The 16,241-nt window shown below is 38.7% G+C and overlaps 1 protein-coding gene across 1 annotated transcript; it reads right to left on the bottom strand.

Moving 5' to 3' along the window:
- Nucleotides 1-7,450: 7,450 nt before the first annotated feature.
- LOC128366419 (uncharacterized) lies at nucleotides 7,451-14,553 on the bottom strand. The gene is made up of 14 exons (XM_053327165.1): nucleotides 14,431-14,553; nucleotides 13,329-13,417; nucleotides 12,123-12,261; nucleotides 11,907-12,034; nucleotides 11,450-11,826; nucleotides 11,188-11,316; nucleotides 10,726-10,867; nucleotides 10,480-10,623; nucleotides 9,891-9,949; nucleotides 9,183-9,373; nucleotides 8,694-9,094; nucleotides 8,360-8,459; nucleotides 7,702-7,882; nucleotides 7,451-7,596 (listed from the first exon to the last, which is right to left on the bottom strand). The coding sequence occupies exons 1-14, from the start codon at nucleotides 14,551-14,553 to the stop codon at nucleotides 7,451-7,453; spliced, it is 2,349 nt and encodes a 782-aa protein (XP_053183140.1).
- Between the last annotated feature and the right edge of the window lie 1,688 nt (nucleotides 14,554-16,241).

The raw sequence follows: 16,241 nt of genomic DNA, 5'->3' as shown, positions 1-16,241 counted from the left end.
AATTGGAGGAATAACCCCTGGAGATCAAGACCTGTAAATATATTTGAAAATAAAACGGCAGAAACCCCTTTTAAAAATCTTTAGAGTAAAATATTTAAAGGATAGGAAGATGATTTCATGCTATTCATACTCAGTAAATCTGACTTGGATATTAAATAAAATAATTAAAAAGGTCTGATACACCTCGCTGTGTGGTAGAGTAAACAGAGAGAACATGGTTTGGGCTCTAATGCTGGAAACCTTATCAGCCCCTTTTCCACTGTAGGAACTTCGGGGTAATTTTATGGGGTCATTGGCCGTTGGTGCGTCTCCATAGCAGGAACCTCTATTGAAGGATAATCTCCTGGATCTTTTACGGGGGGATAGGAGTTCGTGCCTCGCAGTTGGTACTCCGTTCAGCCCCGAAAAACTCAGGAGTGGTTGCTTCAGGTTGACTTGGTGCTGATTGGGTATACTCAAAGCGGGATGTGGCGTCAACAGAAAACACCTAAATAAGTGGCATTTTTAAAACCAAGCAGAGGAAGAACAGTAGTAGAAAGTGTCTACACTGCCATGAACACAAACACACAAACCAGAAACCATGTTTACCTACTCGTTTTTTGTTATTCTTTCAGCAATGTCCTATTCTAGGTCCAACAGAGTAAGAGGACGTTCCTGTAAAGGTCCCGGCTCCTACATTTTACCAGGAACTTCTTCGTGGAAACTGGGCTACTGACGAAAAATAACCAAAATGTCTCACATATCTCAATAGATAAGATCTCATTGGAACTGGAAGGGTGGTGGAAAAATGTGTTTTCTTTCTCTACGGTGTTGTTAACCTCCTTTAACCTCCTTTCCAATCAGCACATCTACATGCCCTTGTAAGGCTCCTGTTATTAACCCACAGTGGTGGTTTTGATAAAGCAGGACAGGCTTTAGACATTATGACCGTTCATTAATGACTGTTTAGTTTGCAGTTTTGTTTCCCAGTTTAAATGTGAAATTGATAAAATGCTCATTAGATACTTTCTTGTCCTTTAAATGAGAACTTTTTAAAAATGAAATACTTTCGATACCTTATCTTTCAGACAATACATCAGTCAAATGGAATTCATAACAATACTAATATGCTCGTCTACATTTCAGTTAGAGTCACAGGCTATTTGCACAAATAAGGCAAAGGTGTTTTGCTTTTTGTTTCTTGTGGATTGTGAGGGCTTAGAGGATTGCAACTGAGAGCAGCAAGCAGTGAAGCTCTAGAGGCAAGTCTTTAGACGAAAAGATGTAAGGAGCAGTCCTGCAGCCTTGAGACAAGGTGCTGGTGAGGAACCTCAGCAAAGAAACAGGGCCTGGGAAGCTACGATCATACTGGAGTATACATAGTGAAGGAACAGGTATCTTAAAATCTTGTGTACTTTGTCAATCCAGAGACTGGCAATAAACTCAAAATGAGAACTCTATATTGTAATCTGTTGGTACCTCTGAGGAACCTACCTCCACTTTGTCCAGTGATGTCAAAACATGACAAACGATACAGAAAAAGGCATTCAAAAGTCTGTGACTTATGGGAACAGGCAGATAAGAGTGGCAACTCAGAGGATAAACAGAGCACCAGAGGCCTGTGAACAGCTCAGAGTGGCTCAATCCAAATACTTGAAAAACTTACCTCAAACCAGTCCAAGGATCTGTGCCATGATCTGGACACTTACCTACCAAGTCCAAAAACTAGTAAGGGAGGAAAGACATATCAAGAACGTATACGTATGTATTGCAGTTGGATTACCTGCAAGGGAAAAACAACCAAAAGACAAACTGAGAAAGAATACTTACCTTACAATTTCAGCACCTTGAAGAGAAGAACAAAGACACAGAGAAAGAACATCTGGAAATGGTATTCATTGCACTAATAATACGCTCTCCTCATCAATATTCACCAGCCTTTCTACACTCCTCTTCACGGCGCAATGTTATTGTACGATCAAGGCAAACTTTATTTGCTTTCTGTTTCTGAATTGGATCAGCAGCATCACACACATTTTGCAGGAGTTTCAGATGCTGATGCTGTTCAGTACTCCTGGTTAGATTGAGAGGTGATGGGATGAATTATCAAAATTTGCACTTTTTCACCCTTCTTCAGAATTGTTTTGTTGTTTTTCAACTTATTATATCTGCAGCTCATGTATTGTGTCTATACCTATTTATACCTTTTTCAGGCCAGATCAGATATTTGTTATGAGAATTACTGTCAGTGACTTCAAGATACTGTTGTTATCTCCCATGTTTATCTGGGCACCATAGCAGTCGTTCTTAGTGTTCAACTTTCTGATGATATCACTTGTGTGTCTCTCTCTGTATCCTAACTGTGATCGACACAGTTGGTTTCTGTTTTGTGGGATATAGCATTTCACCATGATAACAGCATTAACCCCTATTTCTATTAGGCTCTACAAATGTGTGTCATATTGGTTTTAATGCTGGAATAACATGGGCTATCAGGTTTTGCAAAAACTTGTGGAGTATCATGGTATCATTAAAGTAAAGGGGGACATACTACATACGAGAATATTCTGAAATGTATGAACATTTTTAAAGATTCAACTTTTCACTCAAATTGCTCAGCTGTATCATTTCAATGAAAAAAGTAGTATATAAGAAATGCAAAATAAAAGTATCTTGATTAGTTATCTCAGACTTTTGGACGTCACTGCATATATTTACATTTTTTTCCAGCATGGAATTATTTCAGCCAAGAACGAAACAAACATGCCCAACACCGCAAAGGTTGAGATAAAATGAGCCAACATCTTGAATTGCTGAGTAACATTCATCCAGTATTAGTGATGGGTAAAATTTTAAGGAAGTGATTTTTAGTGTGAAGCTTTGATATTAGTTATATGTGTTTTTAAAGTACACACCTCCTCATGATTAACAATGAATTCAAAAGTCTGCATACAGACTCTGAACTGTCACTTGGAGCTGGGATAAATCTGCACTGCGTTGTCCCTCACACACCTGCAAGAATACAAAAACAGACATAGACAAGTTTAACCAACTACCTTATTAAAAGTTAATTGATATATGGACTATTACTTAGAGCATTATGAAGTATAATAAAATAAACAGATTAGACTGTGTCTCAGTCATTATGCAAAGGGTCAGACTAGTATTTTGTGTCAGATTACAGTAGCCTAATGACAATAATGTTAGCTAATGTTAACCAGTTAGGACTACTACTTGTGTGTGTGTGTGTGTGTGTGTGTGTGTGTGTGTGTGTGCTACTGTCATCAACAACAAACATCTTCTGTTACTACTTGGAAAGAACACTTCTCAATTCATTCAGAATATTTAGGTTAATAATGGGTCTGGGTCTCACCTTATTGATGAATGTAAATTGTAATCTGCAAATTCCTCCCTCAACATCTTCTTATATATGTGCAGCACGCTTTATTGAAAGTCACCGCATTGCGAAACTGATCAATCTGTAAGGCATGTGTGAGGGCCGTGCGTCACTGCTCCCAAAACGTCAATATAAGCCACAGTAAGTAAAACGATTAACTCCATTGTGCTGTATGAGAGTGGCTACATCAACACAAAAACAAATCGCACTGTGATGATGTAAGAATCTGCTTCTTCTTCTTTTTTGTCATTGGTGTTTTATGGCAGTTTACATCCTATATGTTGCATCTGGAGTTAAGTGGCTCATGACATAAGCATGGTCGAGCCCGGATCATTGTGAGCGCAGGCCAGCAGGGGCGTGGGGAGGAGGGACAATCTTGCTGCGGTGTGACTATGTTAAAAAAAATTGTTGTTGAAACCATTAAAAATCACCCACCTGTGGTCACCTCACCCACCTTTAACTGATGATCCAGCAGTTGTATTTCCATTTTTGTCTTTGTGATCTGCAGCCTTATGTGTTCCATTTCTCGATTTGATTTGTCTCTTTGTTTTTGTAAGTAGACCTTGTAGAGTTGTTTCATAGGGAGCTATAGTAACATAAATGATGTTGAATTTCACAGTGACATGTCTACTTAGTGTCACTGTCAGTTGTGGGTCAATGCTGAACATCATCTTACTGAGGTAAACTGTACTGTGGAGGTTGAACCCTCTTCCACATTGTCATTTCCAGCATTGCTCTGTTAGAGAAAAATAAGCTGTAAATTGTATTGTTATCATTAACTGAAACCAAAATTATTTTAAAAAGGTGTAAACCTCAACAGGCCTCTCTGCATCTGCCCTCTCTGTGGCAGCTGATAAGGTGTCTTCATCATCCTCCTGTAATGAAACAGAATTTTTGTGTTATATTCATACCCATTGTGAAAAATCTGTGGAATATTAAGAGTACTTACAACAGCATCCACTAGACAGATTACACCATCAGTAACTGGTAGAAGATGAAGATTATACAGTTGGTGATTACCCAGAAAAATGCCCCACCTAATTTAAATCTTTTTTTTTTTTTTTTTTTACAATAGCATGCAGGTCACATCACAATTTTTCAAACATATAACTCTGACTCACCTTAAAATAGATTCATATCTGAAGGACAACTAAGAATCTGGAAGCAACAGAGGCCAATTACAAAGAACTGTAGCCTACTGCTACAAGAAAAAACAGATGAATGGGTGGCCATTACAGAGCCAACACGAGCAAAAGGATGAATGTACATTTACATTAATTTGAGTAACTTACCTCTTATGTAGGCTGTTGTGTCCTGGGGTGTGGCTGGGTCCAATGAGCCCCCCCCCCTCTCCCCCAGAGATGCCCTCAGCAATAGGGGCCATCTCTTCAGCCTCTTTGAGAGCTGGTGGTGGTGGACCCCCACCTTTTTCTTTGTTTCGAAGATTTCTATTATTACTTAAATTATCACATGTTGACTGTAGTCACTGAATGCTGTTTAATTAGGTAGAGTAGGCTAAACAACATCACAATTGCTTGTAATGAAATTATACCTTACATGTTGGAACTATATTCTTATATTTCATCTTTAGTTGCTGCCAAGTTTGTTTTGTGCCTGTTGGGTTGCACCTTTGAGCACAGACATGAAATGTTGAATAAGTGGAACACTCATGACAAAACATTTCTTTTTTTGTCCAATTAATACTGCCACAGTATTTCTTTTCTTTGTAAATGCTAGTTTTTTTTACATATGCGGTCATTAATATTTCCAAATCCACTGGGCAAACGTAGGAGGATCAAGGCTTTTTTTCACTTGTTGCCATGGTGAATCATGTTAGCTGATTTTTATATCCTCATGCATGAGCTACACTCAGGGTTACTTTAACTCAGAGTTGATTGAACTAATTGCTATCACCTGTTCTGAATCCGAAAACAGTTTGACAGCTCAGAGTTAGGTCAGGTAGCCGAGTGTCTGGAAAAACTGATATATTTACCACATGAAATACTGTTCAGAGTCAAATTTGACCCATTTTTACATTTTAATGCTGTTAAAATAATGTACACATTTCCTTTGATGGACTTTTCCCTAATGCGACCCCAAATATACAAACATGTGAATAAAATGCATCTTTGTTGTTTTTTGTGCAGCTGATACACATTTTTAACAGTAAGCTACAAGGCTGTAACACCAAATAAATTAGGCTGATAGCTAATAGTGTGCTAACGTTAGCGTCGTTAGCACCAACAGTTGTTAACGTTGCTAACGTTGGCAACCGCTAGCGGTTAGCGGTTGCTAACGTTAGCATCGTTAGCATCAACGGTTAAATAAATTAGGCTGATAGCTAATGATTGCTAACATTAGCGTTAGCACCAACGGTTGGCAGTTGCTAACGACAGCTAACTGCTGCTAATGCCTGCATGACTCGCACTAACATTTTTTTTCTTCTTTCTTTTTCTGACACTGCCGGGTAGTAGACTATTTACATACAAACAACTAGTAGTTAATAATTCACCTTCTTTGGCAGACAGCAGCAGGTGCTGCAGGTTTTTTCACTTCGAGTTTGAAGACTGTCAGCTCTGTCTGGATTCTGCTCAGATGGAAAGAGAGCTGCTGCATCTCAACATCATCTTTTATACTGGAGAACCTAGTTTAACTGTTATTGTATCAATACAGTTAATTCTTTATTTATTTAATTAAAACACTGAGGTTCACAAAACTCATTCTTGTGCAACATTAAACAGACAGCATGTATATCCAATGGTGTGGCTATACAATAAGCTATAATATTTATTTATTTTTGTTAGTTTGCCTTGTATTTATTTAGTAATCACCTCAGTGACCATCCTGAACCGTGGCAGACAGCATACATGTTAATGATTCATCATTCCATGCACTCATATTGGCTTTTACAGGCTTTGACTTTTAATGTTTTTAGTCCTGACCTTACTTTTTTCGTAGTGGTAACTTGCCTGTATACTTCAATATATTATATTTGATTACTTATACTGGATTATCATGGTTTGATCCTTCTATATATAAAAAGTGGTGAGGTTCAAGAACTTTAAAGTATTAAAAGTGATGGATTTCAGAGAATTAAATCGAACAAAAGTGAGAATATATTTAAGGACGTTTTGTTTTTTTTATTGACCAAACATGCAAGTATCAAGTTACATTTTGGACATTTTTTCCCATGTAATGATTTAACATAGACATGAATAAACAGGATTACAGATAACATATCAATACAAATCATTGTTTATCATACTGTAATACAGAAAAGTAGATGGAAAGTAAAGTTATACAGTTTCTTGGCATTCCACATATTGACCACTAGAAATTAACAATCGCCCAGCAGCTGCAGTGCTAGGCTAGCTGATCATCTTTTCAGTGTGGATCAATATAAAACTGTCCTTCTTGGTTACAAGTTTCACACACAGTTTGCTGGAGTATTTTTCAGTGTATACAAATATAGACAATTTTAAGGATGTTAAATTATAGTTTCAAATATTTTCAACTCATGTCTTAAAATATTACCCACAAAATATAACCCTGCAACTGTTTCTCTTGTTAATATCAGCCACACAAAGATTTATCCAAAAAGCTATTTCATTATAGGTGACAGCAGACAAAATCCACAGTGCTTGTTCTGTGTCAGAGTGCATTTGAAAGGTCAAAAGCTGATATTAGGCTTCTTTAGACGGAGACAAGTCTGATGTTTCTACCTCTATGTATTTTCAAGCTGAAATAAAGGTTATAAAAATAATTTGGTATATTCCAAATATTCCTCTTTGTGTCCTTCTAGTATGCCTCAGCAATCAAACACTCTCCATTAAAACATAAATTTTGTACCAAAAAGATAGTAAGCTTGAAAGAGTCAGTATTGCTTTAAGATAGACTTGAAAAATGTGTCCCTTTCCTTGAACATATAATTAATTCATTTAAATAAGCCCATAAATCGACACCTGTTATTTCTGATACATGAACACCCAATATCTGATAGCAGAAATGATCAAAATTGCTTTGTGATTTCAAACATAATGATTACAGGATTGGTATTTTGCACACACTGCTGTCCTAGTCTTCAAATACAGGCAAAGGTTGGTATTTGACCATTGATGTTTTGGTTTTGTACATGACCACAGCACAGATCATGCCAACTGCTGCTAGAAGACATCCAGCGATGAAGACCAGGTTTAGGTTCAGGTTCAGGTTGGTCCGGTCTGGAAGAAAGAGAAACAACTTGAATTTAAGGCAGACAAACAAGGCAGGTGTGCTGTTCAGAGAACTCTTCCTGTTTCATGTAATCATACCTGAGTTTACAAGACCCTCTGCTGATCTCCTGATGCGCAGTGGCCCCTGGGAAACAAAGTGGTTTGCACTCTGGAAAACAGCCTCTCTCTTGCGATGGTGATGACCGCCTGACCGTGTGGAGTTGACACATCCCCGTGAGCACCTGGTGTTGGGGTTCCCTGCTTCACACACCATGACTGAGCAGCTGATGTACACCTGAATATAAAAAGACACATTGTCAGTATATCAGCAGATAGATGTTTCTACAAGTGAACAAATAGCAGAACTATTTCTAATCAGACCCCATAAATGAGGTCAAACATCTGCTCTACTTTGTGTGAAGTGGTACATATTCATTTTATTGGGAAATACGCTTGCACACTTGCCAACCAAACCGCTTTGTCAAGAGGTAGATGATTAGATTGACACTACTGTCATCTGTCTAGCTGGTGCTAAGCAGTACCTCAGCTTAACATTAAGACTACACACAGCTTGTTTGTCTCTTTCAAAAGTTACCAAAAACTGCCTACTATCACTAATCTGCACAGAAAGTACAGTGTAAAAATGTAAAACTCTAAATATAAATAAACAAGCACATATCCCAAAGTGTCCATCCATTCCAAGCAATTTCGGATATCACAGAAAACTTTCACAGTAATTTGCTCGAATCTAACTGAACAGTTAATTCCTTACCTGGTCATGCAGTCCAATGAACTTGAAGGCCTCCATGCAGAACCTGAATTGTGTCGGATTGTCAGAGGAATGGATTTTCACAGTCTCGTCCACTTGACACCTATTTAAAGCACAAAAAAAGAGACGTGAAACATTTTCTCTGTGACTCCAAGCCTTATGACAGATACTATGGGCAGAATATACAGTAAGTACCCTATGCTATTGAGGATAAAGAAAGGAAACATTAAAACATGTTCATGTTAAATAGGTAAACCTCTAAGGTAGAAGGTCATAACCGTCTGGGAGGAGAAACACACTGGTGGAAGGTAGATTGACATGTAATTTCCATGCTTACCCATTCTCAATGATGGGGTAGGTTGGCCAGTAGTTGGGGTTGTCATATGGTGCAGCCCAGCAGGACTCTACAAACAGCTCGGTGTTGTTGACTGAAGAGGAGGCCTCAATCTCCATGTAGATCCTGCTCCCTACATCATACTCAAGAGGGTATGAGCTTGGATCCATCCTTGTCTGGAATTGATTGTTTTGGTAGAACTCAAACTGGTAGGTGAACGTGCCGAAGCCCTTATCCCACACTGTGATGTTCCTCCTGTGTGCAGTGAAGCCCAGTGTCATATTTTGCCGTTTGGGGTACTGGCAGTAGAACTCCACTTCCAGCAGGTGTTTCCTGGTGATCAGGTCTCTGTGGTCGTCGGTCGTGGTGATTTCATTCTTAAAAATGAGGTTCTCATCATCCTCCTGCAGAGTGAAAGGTAATTTATTCAGTCCTCAAAGCAGCACCAGTAATTAAAAACAGCAGGTAATGAAACTGATGACCCTTTGTTACCTCGAGCTGAGTGCCGCAGGCGTTGAGGGGGATGACAGCGATGACATGTGTGCTGTTTGAGTGGTTATCAAGGCTGCAGGCTGTGTTGGTGGGATCACTGAGCTGCAGATGATCCTCATGGAATCCAGACAGTGAGGATTTCTCAACCTCAACTGTCATTGTGGACTCACCGCAGATCACGTTGGTTTTAACTAGAGCAAGGGAAATAATTGGTTCTCACATTATGCTGAAAACTACATATTTATGCAGCATGATAGAGTCAAAGCAATATTGTAAAATGAAAATCAGGCTTAATGCATAGCTTCTAATACAATACTTTAATTTAGTATTCATGTTATATTTTGGTTCCCAATTTAATTGATGTGTAAGTAGGCCGTTGTGTTTAAGGATAGGTTCCATGTTCCATGTCCATATGAACAGTGAAAGAGGTTTTTCAATGTAATTACTCTTCCTGTTCACATTGACTATTAAATGATCCCCTTCAAATGTGCTTTCAATGGAAGTGATGGGGGCCAAAAAGTTGTTCTGCCCTCTAGTGGTCAACTTTGCTCAATGCAGCTTTAAATTGAATCTCTACCAAAACGAAACTACACACAACATCAGCCACATCACCTTTACTTGGAACGTATATATAGCATTTAGCAGGATTTTTAATTTGGTGAAAATATACACCATTACAATTGACATTGAAGTAGGTCTTTAACTCACCTTCCTCCTTCATAACGTGCACCACAACACACCTCATCTCAGACTGATAGACACCGGACCTGAAAAGCATTGGTGAACACTGATTTAACTGAGAGTAAGTAATTCCATATCATTGTTATTTTTTGTCTCATACATACAAATAAATCTGAAACAGTGTATATTTTAGGTAACTTTAATATGATTTTCACTTAAATTAGGGTGGATGGATTAAATGTTTTCCTCTTGTCATAAATTAAACAAATGGCCATGAAAAGCTCTTATTAACTTTCCTAATTTTCAGTATTATTCTTATGATAGTGAAACTTTAGAGTTAAATCATTTTTAACCTTGGCAACGTATTAGGTTCCATCTCTTATCATAACTTTTTTTTATTTTCATCTCTTTCTGGTTGATTAGAGATGTACTTTACAAAACAGCAACCACAGAGAAATGTCACTTACTGTGAAGATGGGGTGGGGTGGTAATGGCTATGATGCCTTGTGATTGGAGTGGCAGTTACAGCGGATCTGAAAAATATGTAAAACTGTTAAAACACAATGTTACACACACATACTAATGCAAGGATAAAATAATTGAACCCAAGGCTCACCCTGTGAATGATTCAACAGCAAAGCAAATGGGAAAATATTCTCCCAAGTCCTCTGGAACTGGCGTCCACCTAATAACATACTCGTCATGTGTGTTCCTGTGCTTAGTGGTGTTCGTCGGCCCACTAATGATGATGTCATGTAGTCTGTATGAAAACAAAGCAAATAAACCACAAATTTCCTAGTGATACTGATGTTATCTCTTCAATTGATGAGAATATTTTGCTGCCAATTTGGTTTTCACTTACGTTGAGTATCTAGCATATGCTTTCACTCTGATCTCCACTTCTTTGTTGACCTGTGCATGGACGCGTTCTCCATGTTGGGGTGTTGGTTTCACAAGCATTGGCAGGTACGCTCCTTCCTGACATGAGGGAGCAGGTGGGTCCACTGGAGATCAAAAAGAGATCAATTTCAATTCAAGTTCGACATCAGTACTCAATACCTATGATATATCTGTCTCTGTGCTGCTCTTTATGGGTCAAAGACACAATTCATTTCTCCTAGACATTGTTTGTTTTGGCTGCTTTTAAAGCAAACTCCACTGAACTCTGAGTCAATTGATTGAGCTGAAGACTACAACTCTGAAAATAAAAATTCAACCTATTTTGAGGTCAGTGCAGCAGCAGTTTTAATTTCATATTATGATTTAGTCGATTGACTCATGAAAAATATAGTCAGACAATTGTGAGGAGTAAAACCTGACTTACCAAGAAAAGAGAATTGTAAAGGTAGTTTGCTGAGAGGAGGAGTGGAGGCATAGGGGCGTCTTCTTGTTGTAGTGTATGATGGGTAGGCTGTGGTTGGTGCAGCAGGTGTAGATTGCTGCTGCCACCACCCTGGGGTTGTGGTTGGTGCAGCGGGTGTAGAATGCCACCACCACCACCATGGGTGTGAGGTTGGGGTTGGTGTTGTGGTTGTAGATTGCTGCCACCACCACCCTGGGGTTGTTCTAGGAGTTGTGGTTGGTGCCGCAGGTGTAGAATGCCACCACCACCTCCATGGGTGTGAGGTTGGAGTTGTGGTTGGTGCAGCGGGTGTAGAATGCCACCACCACCACCATGGGTGTGAGGTTGGGGTTGGAGTTGTGGTTGTAGATTGCTGCTGCCACCACCCTGGGGTTGTGGTTGGTGCAGCGGGTGTAGAATGCCACCACCACCACCATGGGTGTGAGGTAGGGGTTGGAGTTGTGGTTGTAGATTGCTGCTGCCACCACCCTGGGGTTGTGATTGGTGCTGCAGGTGTAGAATGCCACCACCACCTCCATGGGTGTGAGGTTGGAGTTGTGGTTGGTGCTGCGGGTGTAGAATGCCACCACCACCACCATGGGTGATGGGTTGTGGCTGGTGCTGTGGATGCAGTTGCATGGGGGCCATAGGTTGTGTAGCCCCACCAGGCTTGTCTCTTTCTCCTTGAAGTCAGTGGAGACCTGGAGGAACTGGAACCGTCTGTGTAGGTCAGTGTGATGGGGCGTCGTGGGAAGTCTTCCACCATCAACTCAAATGCATAAACATAGATGTGGGCTTGGGTGTAGCGGTAGTGTAATGTGCAGGAGTCCTAAAAATGTGAACATTTACCAGTTGATTGAGGCAAAGCATCAGTCTGTTGCTGTACAATGAATTATGACATAGATTTTTCAACTGACCTGATCTAAGTGGAAGCCTGAAGGTTGGTTGCACCCCCAGCACTCTGTACCTCTCACATTTCCATATCTGCATCTAACTTGGTCACCATCAGGATCAAAGGACATCAGCCTGTATGTCCGTGGGCAGTTCTGAGGAACTCTTGAATAAGCACATTAACATGAGTTAGTGACACATTTTTAACATTAAACAAAACTATCCAATTACAAACATGCATGTCTAGATAGCTAGAAATGAAAAACGGTGAAATACAATGTACAATGTACATAATGAGAAAAAAATATGAAGCAATATGCGAGAAGTGGCATAATACACTTCATAAATTGTTGCATGAAGAATCACAGAAACATTTTAATGTAATTAAATTACTGTATTTGTTGTTTGGTTGATTGGTTTGTTGGAAAAAATCTTCCAGGTAAGGAATTTGTAAATTATTTTCTTTTTGTAGAGACTGTGACTCTTCCTAACAGAAAAATAGCTTATTTTCTCAATGTTTTGCACTACAAGTGGTCAAAATAAGTGACATGAAACATGAATAGATTCATTGAAAGCCCCAATGATTTAGATGAGTGGTTTTCACATTCAGAAACTATTTTGGTGAAAATATGTGACGGCTATGATGCTTTCAGCCAATTCATTTGAGTGGTGTTGGGTTTGCGTCACCTTTTGCCACCAGAGTGTCTTTTACAACCACTGGGGGTGCCAAAGAGGGACTATTTAAAATGTCCATACAGTTTCTGATGATTATAGGATACTGTTTCACTCTAACTGGAAGAGACTTACCGTAGGAAAGGCAGGATGGCAATGTCTGGTGATCTGTTTGGTTGTCTGGTGTCAGATCTTGTTCCCAAATCCACGTAAGTCATTACTCTCCACCAGCCAGCAGAGTTACGTGTTGGGATCCAACAGCAGCTAGCGGCCCTGGTAGGTGTGGAAACAGCACTCTTGAAATACTGCATCTAATAACCACTAGTTTTATGATAAGCATAGTCAAAAAATATATTTGTGATGAGTTTAAGCAGAAATAAGATGCTCCACAAACTTTACTCTATGAATAGATATTAAGAACTATATTGATATAAAAAACCTACCTCATTTGGAAAGGTTTGTCACTTGGGACGTGTTTTGTCAACACGGTTTCTGTTTCACACCATTGCCTGTTAGTTTGTGGTGCATTTGAGCTCCTGTCAAGTACACCTCTCTGATACCTGACATTGCTGCCACAGTGACCATTGTAACAGTTCCAGTTGAGGAAGTACCGACAGCCATCGTAAGTGTCTCTGTTGCGAATGTCCACCTGTTGAAAAAGGGCCAAAATAAGCAAAAATATATTTAGAGATGCTGAATGTTGAATTTTATTTTAATCTAAGAGCAACAACTACAGGCTGTATTTAGCACCCTCTTCTTCTTTTTTCTTTAAAAAAAAAAATTCAATATTATTCAAAAAAACATTTTACACATTTAATTAAAACAGTCCACATAATTTTACATATTACATATATAGTATTGTCTGTACAGTAAAATAACTTCCAAGGACGAATTAAAAATACTTAAATACTAAGTATACTTTAAAAAAATGGTTCTTAACCACAATGAGTTGAAAATAAAAAAGTGCATCTCTTCATAATAATACTGTTTTTTTTTTTAAAAAAGACGATATTTATCAATAAAACCAAAGTAAAAATAAGAAATGCAATAATTTTATATGATACTACTTAAAGAAACATAAGTACAGCAAGTGGAGTAGTAGTAACATGTATGTACAATCTGTGTTGAGTGAAATCCAAACATCTGTTGTTTTCTATTTGGTTCTTGCCTTCAGTTTTTTTGGTTTGTTTTTGTATCAAATGTTTATTTATTGCACATAAAAGAAAAAAGAGAGAGAAAGGATAGAAGAAATATACATAATACATGAAGAACATTGAGATTGGGACAAGAGAACAATGACTAACAAAAGAGAAATGTGCAGGAGGAGCCAATAAAACCCATCAGGGCTCATTGGGAGGCTCTCCTATTGTGAGATATTTAACATGAAAACTTAGAGAGTAAAGAAGTAATGAAACAAATACACACAAAGGCTAAACCACTGAGGAGTTACAAGTGTACCAAGAAAGGTGACAATTTCTAATATGATCTGGTAAACGGCTCCAACAGAGAGGACCTCGGGATCCAATATACAGAAATCAGAAAGAAATCATATACAGAAAGAAATCTGCAACTTCAGTGGTGAACTTATCGATATCAGTCAACAATCAAACCTCGATAATAACACAAACATATTCAAGTGTCATTAAAAGTTAAATGTCTCACCTTAAATGTTCCATCAGGGTTTCTCCCTTTGTAGGTGAAGGTCGCGGTTCCCCCGTAGTAATGAGACGCAGCCGCCAGTGAGACCAGCAGCAGCTGAAGCAGGAGCACCTGTGTGGAAGCCATGATGCTCCAAACTCACCTCTGCCTCCAGATTCTCTGCCTCTCACATCCACCTGCAGCATCTTTATATAGGTACAGGTAAGGGTGTCTGCATAAGCTGGTGACAGTTCTGCCAAATTCCTTGGCATGGACGCTGCGTTTCAGAACAATGGACCAGCTGCAGAACTGGTTTCCTTGAACAAATAAATGTGACTCTATTCAACTATGGTCAGCTACAACAAATCAAAAATGACAGCTATGTAATGTAATTACTTTACTGAAACCACCAGGAAATGGAAATCTAACCACCTGTCATTGTGTGGTACATTTGTACATAATTGCTACTCTAATAACTTTGAATGAGGGTTTTAAAATATTTTAATTATTGTTGCAAGCAGAGAGAGAGAGAGAGAGAGAGAGAGATAGAGAGGTACAGTCATTTGCTTTTTGTTTTTTTTTTCTCAATAGGCAACAGGTATTGTTCCTCTGCATGGAGCTGAGGAACAATAGTCCGGTGTTTAACGAGTTTGACAGATGATGGGACGATACTTCACACACTTTCATTTCACCAGTCTGACTCAGTTTACTTTTAGTTCTTGTTTACTGAACTGTAGGTTTCTGAATGTGCACAGATCTACTAAACATATGCAGCTATTTCATTCACTTTGCAGTTGTCAGATGCACATTTTTTGTTCTCTGAATATGCATCTATTTAAAAAAAGAGCAAGAAAATGCATGTATGTACAATGCAATCTGTTGCATGGTCATGAGAAATGAATGCAGGAGACAGTGCCACAGACTCATTGATTATAGCTTAAGCTAATTTGAGAGGCCTTTCTTTCAACTTTCAACTACTCAAAAATATAACACAGAAGGGGGTAGAGCATAGCTCAGTGAGTAGAGCACCTGCCCCATGTGTAGAGGCTACAGTCCTTGCTGCAGGCGACCCCGGTTTGTATCCTGCACCGAGCGGTCCTATCCTGCATGTCATTCCCCCCTCTCTGCCTCCAGTTTCCTGTCTCTCTCCACTAATCTATAAAATAAAGGCAAAAAGCCCAAAAAAATACTTAAAAAAAAATATTTCTATAACACAGAAACACAAGTTTTCATACAATGATGCAATAAAGTGTGTTATAGCAAGCATCATTATATCTGTCACCAGTTTAAATGTAGAGTTGAAAAAAGCTGATTTACATTATCATTTTGCCACTTGATTATTATCAGGTTGTTTTTTTTTAAATGCTTTCAACGTTTAATGAATTAAACACTTTTTATACCTTTATTTATTTTCCAGACAGTAGTTACATAAATGAAGAGCATTACACAACAATCATAAAACAACCTCCTATTGTTTTAACAACACACCTTTCTACATGTGTCTCCGTCACAGACTAGTCATTAAGTCAGAGGTATTTAGCTTTCTGATTCACTATGATGTACTTTGTTTGTTTTTGAAACAGCAGCAATGAATACTTGAATACTTTTAATGTGGCCAAGAAGTATTGGTTTCATTTAGGCAGAAACGCAACTTACACAACATTTACCTGGCAGGTTCATAATGTTTTCAAGAATGTCTTAAATCAGCAGTCAGGAGCCCAGATCAACATTGAAATGTTTATTTCTTGCAGTAATCTTTCCTCCTGTTCATACTGACCATTAAAAGATCCCTTCATGAGTGTTTCTCACTCTACTACTACATCGCTACCCTCAGT

This window comes from Scomber japonicus, chromosome 1 (assembly GCF_027409825.1).
Source record: "Scomber japonicus isolate fScoJap1 chromosome 1, fScoJap1.pri, whole genome shotgun sequence".
NCBI lineage: Eukaryota > Metazoa > Chordata > Actinopteri > Scombriformes > Scombridae > Scomber > Scomber japonicus.
The sequence above is the reverse complement of the archived record's forward strand: the minus strand, read 5'-3'. Positions and strand labels throughout refer to the sequence as shown.

Excerpts from the sequence above, each read along its gene's own strand:
- LOC128366419 (XM_053327165.1), bottom strand. The coding sequence starts at position 14,553 with ATGGCTTCCACACAGGTGCTCCTGCTTCAGCTGCTGCTGGTCTCACTG. Across the intron at positions 12,262-13,328 it reads CACTGTGGCAGCAATGTCAG|AGTTCCTCAGAACTGCCCAC; the intron begins GTATCAGAGAGG and ends TGCTTATTCAAG. Across the intron at positions 10,868-11,187 it reads TTTACAATTCTCTTTTCTTG|TGGACCCACCTGCTCCCTCA; the intron begins GTAAGTCAGGTT and ends TTTGATCTCCAG.